Source organism: Hypomesus transpacificus, chromosome 22 (assembly GCF_021917145.1).
Source record: "Hypomesus transpacificus isolate Combined female chromosome 22, fHypTra1, whole genome shotgun sequence".
Lineage (NCBI taxonomy): Eukaryota > Metazoa > Chordata > Actinopteri > Osmeriformes > Osmeridae > Hypomesus > Hypomesus transpacificus.
This window is the reverse complement of record NC_061081.1, coordinates 2644671-2659970: the sequence shown is the minus strand read 5'-3', so window position 1 is coordinate 2659970 and position 15300 is coordinate 2644671. Positions and strand designations below refer to the sequence as shown.

General features: G+C 45.8%; 3 protein-coding genes across 6 annotated transcripts in view; 2 read left to right on the top strand and 1 right to left on the bottom strand.

The window, feature by feature from the left end:
• rapgef1b (Rap guanine nucleotide exchange factor (GEF) 1b) overlaps window positions 1-5808 on the top strand; it is a 34826-nt gene extending 29018 nt beyond the window's left edge. Inside the window, exons 4-14 of the mRNA XM_047045226.1 lie at window positions 524-642; window positions 1054-1138; window positions 1382-1474; window positions 1809-1994; window positions 2175-2259; window positions 2664-2758; window positions 2927-3005; window positions 3270-3371; window positions 3797-3894; window positions 4033-4161; window positions 4405-5808. Of these exons, the coding sequence (XP_046901182.1) occupies window positions 524-642; window positions 1054-1138; window positions 1382-1474; window positions 1809-1994; window positions 2175-2259; window positions 2664-2758; window positions 2927-3005; window positions 3270-3371; window positions 3797-3894; window positions 4033-4161; window positions 4405-4555 (1222 nt within the window). The 3' untranslated portion in view covers window positions 4556-5808. The remainder of the gene's footprint in view (window positions 1-523; window positions 643-1053; window positions 1139-1381; window positions 1475-1808; window positions 1995-2174; window positions 2260-2663; window positions 2759-2926; window positions 3006-3269; window positions 3372-3796; window positions 3895-4032; window positions 4162-4404) is intronic.
• A 139-nt stretch (window positions 5809-5947) lies between these two features.
• Window positions 5948-9915, bottom strand: uck1 (uridine-cytidine kinase 1). Of its 2 annotated transcripts, none has more exons than XM_047045874.1 (7): window positions 9735-9915; window positions 8781-8940; window positions 8438-8534; window positions 7364-7506; window positions 7139-7233; window positions 6999-7047; window positions 5948-6779 (listed from the first exon to the last, which is right to left on the bottom strand). In XM_047045874.1, exons 1-7 carry the CDS (start codon window positions 9819-9821, stop codon window positions 6586-6588), a joined length of 825 nt encoding a protein of 274 aa, XP_046901830.1. In that variant the 5' UTR covers window positions 9822-9915; the 3' UTR covers window positions 5948-6585. The 2 variants fall into 2 exon arrangements, with proteins under 2 accessions (XP_046901830.1, XP_046901831.1); XM_047045875.1 differs by lacking the exon at window positions 9735-9915 and adding an exon at window positions 9267-9418.
• LOC124484782 (probable aminopeptidase NPEPL1) lies at window positions 7513-14647 on the top strand. 3 transcript variants are annotated; one of them, XR_006958005.1, is made up of 4 exons: window positions 7513-8081; window positions 13041-13141; window positions 13247-13370; window positions 14249-14647. XR_006958005.1 is itself a non-coding variant. In XM_047045876.1 (4 exons), exons 1-4 carry the CDS (start codon window positions 10153-10155, stop codon window positions 14387-14389), a joined length of 387 nt encoding a protein of 128 aa, XP_046901832.1. In that variant the 5' UTR covers window positions 9989-10152; the 3' UTR covers window positions 14390-14647. The 3 variants fall into 3 exon arrangements, 1 of the variants encoding a protein (XP_046901832.1); XM_047045876.1 differs by lacking the exon at window positions 7513-8081 and adding an exon at window positions 9989-10173; XR_006958004.1 differs by lacking the exon at window positions 7513-8081 and adding an exon at window positions 10211-10253.
• Window positions 14648-15300: the final 653 nt, after the last annotated feature.

Sequence of the window (15300 nt, the reverse complement as noted above, 5' to 3'; positions counted from 1 at the left end):
TTCCCCCTTCTTTTATATCCTTTCTTTTTTCTGTTTGCTGCAGTCTGACAGGACTGTGTGTGTGTGTGTGTGTGTATGTGAGAGAGAGAGTGAGGGAGGGAGGGGGATTGTCTGAAATGCTGTTCACTCTGCAAGGTCAGAGATGGGGAGGGAGGGATAGAGTGTGTGTGTGTGTGTGTGTGTGGGGGGGGGGGGGGGGGTGAAGAGAAGGGGCGGTTTTAGCAACAAAGGACAGCTGTAGCTTTAAATGAAGGTATTACTGGGGTGATCGGCTGCTGTGATCAGCATGTGCCAGCTCCCTCTCTCTCTCTCTCTCTCTCTCTCTCTCTCTCTCTCTCTCTCCATCCCTCCATCTCTCCCTCCCTCCATCTTTCCTTCCCTCCATCTCTCTCCCTCCCCTCGTCAGGGAGGGTGGTGCGTGGCAGGGGCGATTGGGGGCGGACAGAGAAGAGGGGAGCTGCATTTGGGGCTAGACTGCATTCCTGTTTTAATTCCTCATCAATGCTCTCTAACCCGCTCTCTCTCTCTCTCTCTCTTTTTCATCGCCCTTTGTTTTTCTCCGTCAGAATGATGATGGTCCTGACGTGAGGGCTGGATCAGGAGACATCCTGCTGGTTCACGCCACAGAGACTGACCGCAAAGGTACGCATCTTTCTCTCTCTCTGTCTCTCCCTATCTCTCACTCTCCCTATCTCTCACTCTGTTTCTCTTTTCGTCTCACTCTCTCTAATCAGTTCATCCTTTATATATGCTACTGTGATTCTAGGTCAGCGTCTACTGTTAGCCTTGATTATAGATCGCAACCTGAGCTGAGCTAGGCTCATTACTGAGTGAACATGAAGGGGCTGATCAAATGAGCTCCTTCACCATATGGCTCTGTTTAATCCAGGACGAGGTTAGATAGTTATAGCTCAAGGCAAGTTGGACTCGCATTATTTATTTTGTGTGTGCGTGTGGCCTGGCTCGTGAAATCCTAAAACACGAAACCGAAGATTTGCGTGTTTTCATTCGTGTCTGAGGCAGTGGACTGACCATGCGTTGTCCTCCCTGTAGATCTGGTGCTGTACTGTGAGGCCTTCCTGACCACCTACCGCACCTTCATCACCCCCGAAGATCTCATCAAGAAGCTACACTACAGATATCCTTCACACGCCAGCCCCTGCCTCTGATCTGACCCCCGCAACTCGACCGTTTAGCAACGGTTTCGACCGTAATTCTGTACCAAAAAACGATTCCATCCACGTGTCCATTCGTGTTGGTGCGCGTGACAACCGCGCGTTGCACTCTGAAAAGGGAAGTGGTCTCGTGTCGCTAGCAGGGTTGCATGGGAAAGACGTTCTTTTCCAGAAACTTCCGTCTGTTTACCTTAACCCCGGAGCACATACACCAGGTTCTGTCACAGCCCAGACACCTTCAAAAAGCGGGTCAGCAAGAACACCTTCTTCGTGTTGGTCCGCGTGGTGGACGAGCTGTGGTGAGTAGGAGCCTCCGGCTGAACTGTGGAGCACCTTGCAGGATCTCCTGAGGGTCTGCTCTGAGAATCTGGAAGCTGAACGCTATGTGAAGGAATTGATCTCTCTCTCTCTCTCTCTCTCTCTCTCTCTCTCTCTCTCTCTCTCTCTCTCTCTCTCTCTCGGCCTCCCCTCCCTCCCATCCTGGTCTGCCTCTCTTCCTTATCACCTTCCATCCTCTTCCCCGTTCCATCCTCTCGTCCGTCTTTCCATTCTCTCTCACGGCTGCACTCTCTCCTCTTTCATTCCTTCCTTTCCTCCCATCCACCTGTCCCCCCCCACCTCACCTCCACCCAGTCTGGTGGAGCTGACGGAGGACATCCTGAAGCAGCTGATGGACCTGGTCTTCAGGCTGGTGTGCAACGGCGAGCTCAGCCTGGCCCGCGTCCTCCGCAAGAACATTCTGGACAAGGTGGAGCAGAAGAAGCTGCTCCGCTACACCAACTCCCTCAAGCCGCTCGCGGCCAGAGGCGTCTCGGCCAGGTACGGGGGGGGGGGGGGGGGGGGGGGGGGGGTCAGGGGTTACACGCCACACCAGTCCTCCTTTTGAGAGGACTCGTCGACCGAGGGGGTTAGGGGTCAAGGGAGTCGGGGATTGGAGATGGAACGTGCCACACCAGAGATGTGCCACCTCAGTTGACACTCTGGCGCTCTGTCCTACAGACCGGGGACTCTGCACGACTTCCGCAGTCATGAGATCGCCGACCAGCTCACGCTACTGGACGCCGAGCTCTTCTACAAGATTGAGGTAGGAGACGCTTCCTGTTCCGGTCGGAGTTCGGTCGTTAGCGGATGGGATTGGAACGTGTCTGGGAGTGAACAGGGGCGAGTCAGACATTATTGGTTCTCAATCTTCTCTCTCTCTCTCTGTCTCTCTCTGTCTCTCTCTCTCTCTCTCTCTGTCTCTCTCTCTCTCTCTCTCTCTCTCTCTCTCTGTGTCTCTCTCTCTGTCTCTCTCTGTCTCTCTGTGTCTCTCTCTGTCTCTCTCTCTCTCTCTCTCTGTGTCTCTCTCTGTCTCTCTCTCTCTCTCTCTCTCTCTCTCTCTCTCTCTCTCTCTGTGTGTCTCTCTGTGTCTCTCTCTCTGTCTCTCTCTGTCTCTCTCTCTCTCTGTCTCTCTCTCTCTCTCTGTCTTCCCTCCTCTCTTTCTCCCAGATTCCTGAAGTGCTTCTGTGGGCCAAGGAGCAGAATGAAGAGAAGAGTCCCAACCTGACCCAGTTCACGGAGCACTTTAACAACATGAGCTACTGGTGAGACGAGAATCCTTCTCTTGTCTCTCTTTCCGTCGTCTCTCTCTTTCTGTGTCTTTCTAAGTCTCTCTCTTTCTCCGTAAAACGTGCATTTAAAACTCTTGCACACACACACACGTTTCCGGGCCCCGGACCTCCCTGGTAACGTCTGTCTTGTTGTTCTTCCAGGGTGCGCTCTCTGATCATCCAGCAGGAGAAGGCCCAGGACAGAGAGAAGCTGCTCCTCAAGTTCATCAAGATCATGAAGGTTGGTCGAACCATCACGCACACAACACATCTTCCACCCCTCCCGACATCCTCAATCCGTTTCTGGACACGGACGAGGAATTTGTCGTGTTGACTTGTCCTCCTATTGCATCGAATGTGAATATGTGAGGCATCTGTAGTGTCCGTTTCTTCTGCGTTCTTTGGTACCGGACCTGGAGGATTCTCCCAGTCAGTAGAGTGGGATTGAACCCGCTCTCACTGTGACCCCCCCCCTCCCCCCCTCCCTTTCTGTTCCTCCTTGCAGCACTTAAGGAAGCTGAACAACTTCAATTCGTACCTGGCTATCCTGTCGGCCTTGGACTCGGCCCCCATTCGTAGGCTGGAGTGGCAGAAACAGACCTCTGAGGTGAGCCAGGCCGGAGAGGAGAGGCCGATGGTCTGTTACGCTGTGACTGCACTGTAGCCATACTATTGTGATGCTGTTCTGGCACTGTTATGATGGTGAGAGGAGGAACAGAGGAGTTTTGGTTGTCATCAGGTTGGTGGGTGAGGTGGGCTGGTCTAGGAAGTGAGACAGGCTGTTCCTGGGTGTGAGACAGAGTGTTCCTGGGTGAGACAGAGTGTTCCTGGGTGTGAGACAGGCTGTTCCTGGGTGTGCGGCGGGCTGTTCCTGGGTGTGATCAGTGTAGCGTCACTGTGCTACGTCTCAGATATCAAGCCGTTAAACATGCATGAAGCCAGCCTTAGAGCACAGAGGATGTTCATGTCACTCACCTCCCTACTCCCCCTCTCCCCTTCCTCTCCATCCTTCCTACCTCCCCCCTCTCTCAGGGATTGGAGGAGTACTGCACATTGATTGACAGCTCTTCATCCTTCAGAGCGTACAGAGCAGCTCTGGCTGAAGTGGAGCCACCCTGTATTCCATACCTGTAAGTGAGAGCTGTGTGTGTGGGTGGTGGGTGTGTGCGTGTGCAACATGCGGCCAATCAGGTGAATGGGACCGTCTACTCTTTTTTGAATCCCTCTATCTCTTCCACCTCTCACTCCACCTCCCTCTCTCCCTCCAGGGGTTTGATCCTGCAGGATCTGACGTTCGTCCACCTGGGGAACCCCGACCTCATAGAGGGGAAGGTCAACTTCTCCAAACGCTGGCAGCAGTTCAACATCCTTGACAGCATGAGGCGCTTCCAGCAAGTGTAAGTCACCAGGATACAGCCACACGCACACCAGGACCCAGACTTACACACACACACACACACATTTATACTATTTTCACTGCAGGAGATGTGCTGCGATTTTATTCTGAAGTCACTTAAATACCTACTTTCTGTGGTCTTATTTGCATCCAAGCATAACCTCATGATGATCAAAGTCATAGGACATCGTTCATTTTGCCCCGTCCACCTCCCCTCTCCCTCTGTCCCTCTCTCCCTCCCCAGGCACTACGAGCTGAAGCGCAACGACGACATAGTCTCCTTCTTCAACGACTTCAGCGACCACCTGGCCGAGGAGGCGCTGTGGGAGCTGTCCCTGAAGATCAAGCCCAGGAACATCACCCGCCGCAGGACAGAGCGCGAGGAGAAGACCTAGAGACCTCGCCCCCCCCCCAGACCCCCGACCCCCGTCTCCGTCCCTTCACAGGCTAGGCCACCCCCCTCCCCCCACTGTGCTTCAGACACTACACTCACTTTACTACAAACAGACCCACAGATGGAGGGACTGGGAGACCGACGGACACTAAGAGCAGGGGAGGAGGAAGAGAGAGGAAGGGCAGACTGAGATACTGCAGATTAAAAACTGTTTACAGAGGCTCCACTGCTGTGGGCGACTGGGTTTGGGATTATAATCTGTCAACTCTGCTGTCTGCTATGGAGTGAAGCTGGCAGGGGAGAGAGACCCTGTACAACCATGGGAGATAGGGAGAGGCACTGTGCTGCCAAGGAGGAGGGGATGTAAGGAGGAACCCTGACCGGGGGAGGACAGGGAGCTGAAGGCGCCTCCCGTCCACTCCCTTCTGGATTGGAGATTGTGTGTGCGCTCGCGTGCGTGTTTGAGATGAACACTACTCTATAGCCACCTGAGATATTCCCAACTCACCCCGCCCCCCTCACCCACCACCCCTCACCCCCATGTGTTGGCCATGGGGTCAGCCGCCCCCACCCACCCACCCACACTTCACCCCAGCACACCTTCTCCAGTGTTCCGGAACAGCCTGACAGGAACTGTGATTTCACAAAGCAGACTGGGCTGGGAGTGGGTGTGTCTTGGGCCGGGTGGCCTCTGAGGGGTGGACAGACCATGAGGGGCGGGACTTACTAAAGAGATTTTGTTCCGAGTTTTTTTTTTTGTGTAAGAATCATGTATGGTTATGATGTATTATATACAATACTCCTTTTGTTCTGAAAAAGGATGTTTATGCTCAAATGAGAAGAGATCATTTTAGAGAGCTTCTCCCAAGTGCCATAGAAATGTGCACAAAAAAAAGCAAAAAAAATACACAAAAAAGAGAATTACTAAAGATGCTGTGATCTATGTCCGTCATTCTCAATCATTGTGTGCCATGTTCAAGTATAGACCACCATCAGGCAATCAGAATCACGTGTGTAGTTCAAACGTGCGTGTGTACAGTACTCGTCAGAAAGTGTGCATGTGGCCAGAGCGTGTGTTTGTGCGTGCGGGAATGAGGGATGAGAGAATGTGAAAACGTAAACAGCAGTCCATTAGAGACGCGTGCTTTGTCAGTCCATTCAGTGCTCTAGTTTTTCATTCATATTTCTTTGAACTAATTGTCTCAATCCACACATCACTGTTGTTCTCCAAACCCAATAAAACTGCTCTGTTTATAAAGACCTGCCTGGTCTGCTTTTCTCCAAGCAGGAGACAATATCCTGTCATGCTTATTTTGCTCACTGTCAAACACCAGATTCAATTCATTCAATTTCCATGCAACTTAACAGCTCCCGAAAAAAATCTAAACAGCCATTAACGCATTAAGTATTTATTACAGTTTAATTTTTTTGGAAGAATACAAAAAAAAAAAGTTTAAGGCATCAGTTTACCTTTTAAATATACATAACATCATGAGGGTAATGCAGATGCTACCATATTTTACATTCCCCACAAAATATTAAAACGTGATGCGAGTACATGGCCTGATATATATATCTATATATACACAAATACATTCAGAATTAAATGTTCAAGCAACCAGAAGTTAATTCATGAAAGAGTTTGAAGTAACTTCATAAATAGTTAACCAACAGTGAACCGCACAGGTTATAAAACAAATAGTACAAAGCGAAATTCATTCAACACATATATGATCTTTTGGGGGGGAAAAAACGTATAGTTTCTATCATGTGCATCCACCTCTTCCGAATGGGTTTTATTTGCCGTGAAAGTTTGCACAGACGGTGCAGTTTGGTCTTCCTAGCGAAGCTGGAAGCTTGTTCAGAATGGAAGACACGACCTCAGGAAGATTAGTGTCACTATGCACCCCGTCTGCCGGTTGAGCCTCGAGTGGTTCTGTCATCTGCAGATGTGTCAGCGACCAACCTCGCTAATAGAGCTAGACCTCGTCAGTAACTACACACACACACACACACACACACACAGTTGTCTCAGTGCGGGCGGCTGCTGGGCTCCAGTAGGGCTCTCTTCCCTGGGGGGTTGGAGATGCCGTTGGCCAGCTCCCCCTGCTCGGACATGGCCCTCTTCAAGCCCCTGGCGTGGCTGTTAAGGGACCCGCGCTGCCACTTGCAGATGTCACCGTTCAGGATGTCCTGGATGTGCTGAACGATCAAGTTGATGGCCACTGAGGAGAGAATGAGAGGGGAATGGACCGAGTACATCTTTTCTGAAATGTGTCTCCGTTTGCTCCCTCTAGGATTAGGTACGGGGTCTGCGGCGCATACTAAAGGCACCATTTGTATGTGTTGTTTTCGATGAAACCATCCGCTAAATGAATAAATATAATGTCAATGTAAAACAGGAACACCCGTCAAAATGATGCCTAGTGAGACATTGGTAGTACCCATGTTGTCAACTCCTCGAGGAATGATGACGTCAGCATACTTCTTGGTCTGGGAAAATACAACAACAAATATTTTAACAGCCGATGAGATAGTGGAAAAAGATCCAATACTAGACAGCGACAGTTCACAGGAGACTCACGGGCAGACAGAATTCTTCGAAAGCCGGCTTGACAAACGTGGTATACTGAGTGAGGATCTGCTCCAAGTCTCGACCTCTTTTCATGTCACGTAATACTGCAAGGACAGCACAAAAGGTAAGAACGAAGATGAGTGTGTGCGTGCATGCGTGCGTGTGCATGCGTGTGTGTGTATGTGCGTGCGTGTGTGTGTGCGTGCATGCATGCGTGTATGGGGGTGGATATACCTCTGCGTGACAGCCTGACGTCAGAGTCTGTATCCACAAACAGCTTCATGTGGAACATGTCTCTCACTTCCTGCATGTAGAAGACCAGGATCCCCTCAAACAGAACCACGTCCGCAGGGTAAACAGTGATTTTCTCCTGCAGCCTGGACACACACAGACACAAACCATTTACCTGGAGTATAAGACTGCCAATGACACATGCGCGCAGGGGACATGTCCCCCCCCCAGATTCCTAGTGACCCCGATCCGTCCCCACCACTCTCCCTACATAAGGCCACAAGCATCAGTTCATAACTGCGCAGCTGATTAGGCAATGTATTAGTGTGTGTAATGTTGTTGGCGTGTGTTAGCAGGTAGAGGCACTAGTAAGGTTTCTGATGGTGGTGCCCATATCATCTGCGGAGGCGGAGCGCAGTTTCAGTGCGTTACGCAGATTGAAAACAGGGTTGCGATCAACCATGACACAAAAAAGGCTCAATGGCCAGACAAGATATTGCCCAGCAATATCTTCAGGGAAATGAAAGGAGGAGAGATGTTTTTGGGACCTATTGAGTCTGCTTCTAGAGAGTAGGCTACATTTGTTTGGCTGCAGAGTAATTCTTTTTTTGTTTTAATCAATTTTGTTTATCATTGGAAACAATTTACAATGAAAAGTCATACTTGCAGAGGGAATTCCGAATATTTAATTTAAAGTGTAAATTTAATTTCACATTTCATGGTATGTAGGCTATACTTATTTTTATTTTTGTAAATCTGCTTCCGTGTTCATACACATTGTGTGAATGTATGAATGTTTATATAAAAGATTTGCACAGGGCATGAAGTTTTGGTGCATGATTGACATACTAATATTGATTGCAGCTTCAGAATATATACATATATATTACACAAAATAACTAATTGAGTTGGAATCATTTGCTGACAGCTTGGTCCCCCCCAGTCAAAAAATTCGATCTGCACCCCTGCAATGACTGTCTACACATTGTCTGTTTTGAGTAAGAATGCAACTGAATTTCCATATGTTGTGTCTTCTGGGAAATGTGGGAATTGTAAAATGTGTATGAAATGTCTTACCTGGAATGGGTGACAAAGTCATACGTAGGGACCTCCACCACTCTCCCCTCGACTATGTCTTTCAAGGTCCGGTACATCAACTCGTTGTCAAAGGCATCTGCACAAGACAAATCGATTATACAGTAACATCCAGTAACATTTAGACAACATGCAGTTTATACTATCCAGGACAGGTCAACAGATTGATTGCTTTCTCTAGATCGGATACAATATTTTAAGTTTCACTATCAGTCAAATACTTGTAGTTTCACTTTTCGTACAGAGGATGCATTGCAACACGTGTGAACTGAATGTATCTGATTTTATACTACAACTACGTATGTTAGTGACTACAGTAACCTACCCGGGTGGTCAAAGTTATATTGGCCCTTCAGCGCCTTGGCCTTCTGGTCGGGAGTCAGGACCCGGTAAAAACTGTCCTGGCTGACTATAGCCACCTTCCGCTGACGATGGTCCACTTTGTTCTGCCCCAACATTTCCATGATCTTGCCACATACCGTTGACTGAAAATAGACAGCGTAGTAGTCATTGACATGGTACACATGCTCCTGTTTAAAGACTACAGTGTTTCCTCTACGTGCATTTTGCAGCGGCGGCCCGCAAAAATAAAATTCCAACAACGTTTGCTTCAGCTGGGCCTATTACGTAAACTTAAGCCTATGTGTTCTGACTATATAATATTCATGATTGTATTTTCAGATGAGTTTGTTCGCTACATTGTTTTCCTCCCTGAAGAGATAGACGCCTAATTGCTTCAGATAGCAGTAGGCTACAATTCAGATAGCGAGGGGATCCGAAATTTTGAAATAAAATAAAAAGTATTTCTCACTTTAAATCCCTAGAAGAAACACTGGACTCCGACCTTTTATTCCCACCAAACATGCAACCGCGTGACTCACTGCTTGTGGAACTGGATAGTCCAAACACAGCAGGAGATTTATTGATGTTGGCTTCACTACAAATGTATCATACTGGCTACTCTTCAACATAAGCTAGTGGTTTACAAGGTACTAAGCTACCCGCTGAAAGCTAATGTGGTTTGCTAATTGATAGCCTAATATGTACATTCTGAATCCGTATTTGATGTTTTGGAAAGGGCAGGGGTGTGTCTGTTGTATGACAGTTGACAGCTGCTACTGACTAGCAAACGTAAGCTAAGCTAACTTGAAGTAAAAAGTAGCTAGCGAGTAGCTAATACATACTGCGCCATTTCTGCAACGATAGGCAATCAAGTAAACTAGCACTAGCTAGCTCCGTAGCACACAAAATGTGTACATAACAAAGTTAGCTGTAATACCTTGCCACTTGCAGTCCCGCCGCTAACCCCGATCAGAAAAGGTCGGTGCCTCGGCCGCTCCACCTCCATCAGCCCCATGGACGTCATATATGGACCGTTTTGTGAATGCAGCTGGTTGAATTTGCTCCAAGCTAGTTACTCACTCACTGACAGCAGAGTCTAATAAAGGGAGAACTGCCACTCTCGGGAAACTTCCGGGTTCTGAACTGGTTGCAGTTCCATGTTAGGAGGGCACTAACGAGCGAGTACAGAATGAATTGAGGTCTATGGAGCTGTACTCCTCAAAATCCACTTTTCTCTGGATATAGAATTTTTTGTTTAGTAATTTTAATTCTGAATTCGAAAGGGGAGGCAAAACAAACACTGCTGGCTGTTAGATTTTTTTTAATCGCCTTTTTCTTCTAAAAACCCTTGGAAAATGTCATTGATGTCATACATGGTACGACCAGATCTCCTGCTTTACGGCAAGCTCTGGTCATTTCCTTTTTTCTCTCAAAGCATCGACAACACAGCTGACAGGTTAGGCTCTAACTCTATGGGCTCTCCCTGTCAATACACAGCTAGAAAGAGTTTTGGCTTGCTAATGTTGTTGCTAATGCTCTGACATTCTGATTCCGCTTCGGATGCCATCAAGCTGGAGCTCTGGTCGTAATATATATATATATGTATATATGTCTATGGTAGTAAGGCCTTCACTAACCAATCAGCATTCATTAGCACAATGCTAGAGTGTTATGGGCAACAACGATTCACCCAGCAAGAAATCAAAAGTACTCGTTCATTCAACTTTCGACCTACAACAGAGCTGCCAACTCTCACGGTTTCGCCGTGTGACACACGCATTTCAACCATTTCTCACGCTCTCACGCCACACCTTGTATATTTCACGCTGAAAAGGCAACGCAAAAAATACAATCAACAAACAATCAGGCGAAAGAGACGTAGCCGTTTAGCTCCATAGACTCCCATTCAACATGCACTCGCTCACGATACAGATGTGAGATAGTAGGTGTCCACAAGCACATTGCTTACACCTTTCTCTAGCTTTACCAGCCTTCCAATGTGGCCATGCTTTCCCGGTTGCAAAAGCATGTTCCAAAACTTTAACCGCTAGCCTACATTATCATATAATAATGTATTAATTTAGCATGTACTTTCACTGAAACGGGACTCGCGGATGCAAACTCTCGTAAGTTTGAGTGAGGGGCAGCGCTCTTACCACGGGGCCATACTTAATTTGGCTGCTCGTTTAACTAATATTATAAGAACCTAAAAATAAATGTTATGAACGTAAAGTAATAAAGACGTTCCATTGTTTATAATACAACAAGATACATGATAACATATTTTTGACACTTTCAAGTCGAAACATTTTTCACATAACCTTTATTTATCAAGGTGTCACTGACGATTGTGTCTCAAGGACTTGACGTCATTCGTTCCATCGCTCGATACAGTCCCCATACCATAAACTGACCAGCAGATGTCCCTATGGAGAAGATGTATCGAACGCTTCGAAAAAGCTATAGTTGCTTCGGAAAGTTTTCCCCCCCATCACTACTGTCAGGTGCATCCCAATCTCTAACCGTCCCATGTCCCATAATATTCCTCATCCATAGTGATCGAGAAAATCAGGGATATGTTACGCGAATATTTTGATTATCTACAAATTAATATTGTTTTGATAATTTGCATACCATTTATCTTTGTATCTAGTTTGAGAGGGGATAGCCACTTGGCTTCTAGCAAACATGAGCAGATGCGCTTGCATGCACCGCCATGTGGTTTGGAGTATTTATGGTATGTCCCCCAATTTCAGCTGCCTCTATAAACATCATGGTTAGATCTTTTTTGCAATACAATAATGCTGATGGATTAGCTGTGCAGTTACTCCAGGGATATTACAAGTCTTGGCAAGATTTTTGCAATAAATATTTCACGTATATTATTGGAAACAAATGTATTTATTTTGTAATGCAAACAGCAACATAATAATTATATTATTTACTCCAAAGGAGGAAAGTGTCATACCCGTAGCAGCTAGTTAAATCACACAATTTGTATTAGCCATGTTACAAGTCCAAAAACAATACTTATTCACCCTAAAGCCTAAGAGAGCATTCTATCAAACCATTTCTAAGCACAAACATAGCTCAGATAAAACTGAACTCAAATAGTTCAGTTATTGCTCAGATAATAATATTAGCTCTACAAGTGTTGGAAGAGGGTTCACATTGTTCAGATGCATGTACAAAACAGTAGGTTTTAAAAATGTGTTGTCCAATTGACTTATTTTGGTTGAAGAAAAATAAATCCCTGCATTGTTAGTTCGCATAAAAAATGTATGAAAATCAGTCGAGTGAAAGGTTTTTCCCCACTTTCCAGTTGGAACCTAATGTGGTACTATCTGCATCAAGTCATTGCTTGGAAAGATGAGTTGATTGGCTGGGAAGCCAGCCACTATAACAATACAGTGTATAGCCTACTTATTATTTATAAAGATTACATAGATTTAAAAGCATATTTTTTTCCGCTCATTTACAACTCAAAATACTAAGAGTGAAGAGTAGAATGAAATAGTTGTATTGTCTTCACCCCTGCGAGAGGGAATGGTGATCAGCAACCTCATAGTTGAATCAAAACAAATATATTTGGCAGACCGGTGTAAAAATGGACCTAACTCTATGACTTAAATGTCATTTTATGTTTTTCCCTTCCTTTGATATTTTCAGGCATTATGCCTACTCATGTTGCATTCATTCATTAGTGAAGAAGCCTTTTCCACTGGTGACACTTGCGCTACTAACCTTTTCAGTTACTGACGCAAAACATGATTTGGTCGCACACATTCTTTATAGTAAGTCACTCTGGATAATAATGAACAATAATGAACCTGCAATTTAAGATCTGGATGTGTTTATTGTTTGCACCTTTCTGCCACAGTAAATTCTGTGTTTGGGTAAACCTACATGGCAAACCGAATTCTGATTAGGGAGTTATTAACTTTAATGGAACCCATCTTAAAGACACATTGACACCAAGGAAAAGGGCTTCACACGAGATTTTTCCCTTTCCATGGAACCATGACATGGCTTGGGGGGTGATGTACAGTATCAAATACAAATACCACACCCTATTTTGCTTTATTGCTTCATCACTGGAACTGGTTTAATTTCTGGATAAAACTCTGGATAATTTATCACCCACTCAAGATATCTGCCATATTGGTCTTTTATTATTGTTAACTGATCAGTGGTTAAGGACAGACCTCAAATAAGCCCGTTTTAATATTTGTGTTTGTTTCAGGGGTTCAAGGATAATCTCCATGCTGTAGTCTGCCTTGCAAAAAATGCTGTCGGACCCACAGCAACACGACCAGATGACATCCACACACTGTACTCTGGAAAGTGAGTGTCTTCTATATTGATGGGAACTGGAGGCAACAAAAGTAATAATGATGTGAAAACATATTTGTGAATCTTAACATTTCACAATGTTCCATCATTTAATAGGACAGTGGAGATCAACAACACTGATGCAGAAGGCAGGCTGGTGTTGTCTGATGGCGTGGTGTATGCAAGCAAGGATCTTTGTGCTGACATCATTTTGGACATGGCCACTCTGACAGGGGCTCAGGTAGGTCACAACGTTCGGTTGGTTGATCAAATACATTTCCAAGCATTATATATTTGTTTGTAGCCTAGGCCATTGACTTAGAATACTGGTTGCTCAAAGGGTACTTTTTGGGTTGGGTATTAAATAAGTGCACAAAGTTATTTACATGTGTCATTTAGCAGACGCTCTTATCCAGAGCGACTTACAGTAAGTACAGGGACATTCCCCCCGTGGCAAGTAGGGTGAAGTGCCTTGCCCAAGGACACAACATCAATGGCACAAACCGGCAACCTTCTGATTACTAGCCCGATTCCCTAACCGCTCACCTAGCTGACTCCCATCTGACCTCCTTACACTGACCAGATTGTATTGTAGAACTGCCTTTGAAAGAACTTTGTGACTTTACCGTCTGTGCTTTGACTTTGACAATATGCAGTTAGAGATTAACAAATCTACAAGCTAAAGAAGGTGTGTGACAGACCCAATAAACCTGCACTTTGTTCTTTGCTCACAATACTATTGGAATAAGCAAAAATCTAAATGACAAATCCTAGCGAAATTCACATTGGAATAGAATAGAACGTTGAACAAGTTGTGTTTTGTTGTTTTTAACAAACACATTTCTAGATGCTTAAAATAAATGTGTTCATTCGTAAGAGGAATTTTAAGCAGTTAATATTTTCTTCAACAATGATATAGGATTTAACCAGGCAATAACCATGCTTTGAACTTGCACAGAAAATCACATGCGTGGTTATGAGTTAGCCTATAAAAATCCCCCCCCCCCAAAAATGATTAACTAATGCTTACACTTGCATTTTATTTGCTGACTCGCGTAAATTGTCGCATGACCTGGTTTCCTCTGTTCTGCATTTCCTCAATGGATATCCACTGGGAAGTACCACGCGGCCGTGATGACCAACAGTGAGCACAGGGGAGGCTGCTTGTGTGCGTGCTGGCTGCAGCAGTGGAGACCTGGCCCATCCTCTGGTCTACTGCCCAGAACTGCACTTTGGAGAGTTTACCTCCGCTGTGGCTAACATGAAGAACTCTGTAGCAGTAAGCTGTCCCCCTCCTCATCCTCAAGTGTCAAACTTCTCGTCTTCAAATTTTGGAGCTCATAAAAGTCGTTTCAGAAACATCAAGACATTTTGATTTTTGTTCTCGCTAGTTAGGTTCAATGTCCATGGAAGATTCATGTTGAAAATAAGTCCAAAATATGTGTGAACAATGATTTATATTAGGTGGAATGTTGTTTTGTAAAACATTTGAATTTATAAATATCCAACAAACCTTGGTTTGAGAATTCTAGATTTGATGACACTTCTTTATGCTGAGATGCAGTGCCATTGGTGTGGTTCAGGATCGGGAGAATGCTCAGAGCTCCTGTGCAGGCCTTTTCATTGGCTCTCACCTTGGCTTTGACTGGTCTGGGATCTGGGTCCATGTAAAGATTGCCTCCCCTGTCCATGCTGTGAGTACCTGGATCTATTTTTTGCAGTTTCATTCCGTCACATTGATCCCAAAAGTCTGCCCATCACAGTAATGCAGTGACAACAGTAGTTACACATTTGCCCTTGCATTCTAGTGGCGGAATCTGTCAGGGGTACTCATTATTTTAGTGTAGTTTAGCGTTTAGCACCTCGGCTGCCCTTAATGTCACCCAATATTAATTGTTCTAATCTGTCAGGGAGAGCATGCAACCGCCTTTGATGTGGCTCTGCTCATGGCTTTATTTGGTCAGGCTTCAGAGGACTCTTCTCGGAGTGGCTGAATCAGCCTCAGGAGACCAGATGGAGCGGGACAGCAAGAGGAGGAGACTGGTCTAAAACTACAACCAACTGCACTCTCCACCACACAAACCCCACTACTGCCACAAGACGACCCTCATGCATCTCCACTCTATAGTTTTACGTTATAGATATAGGGAACTACTGGGTGTGCAGGTTTT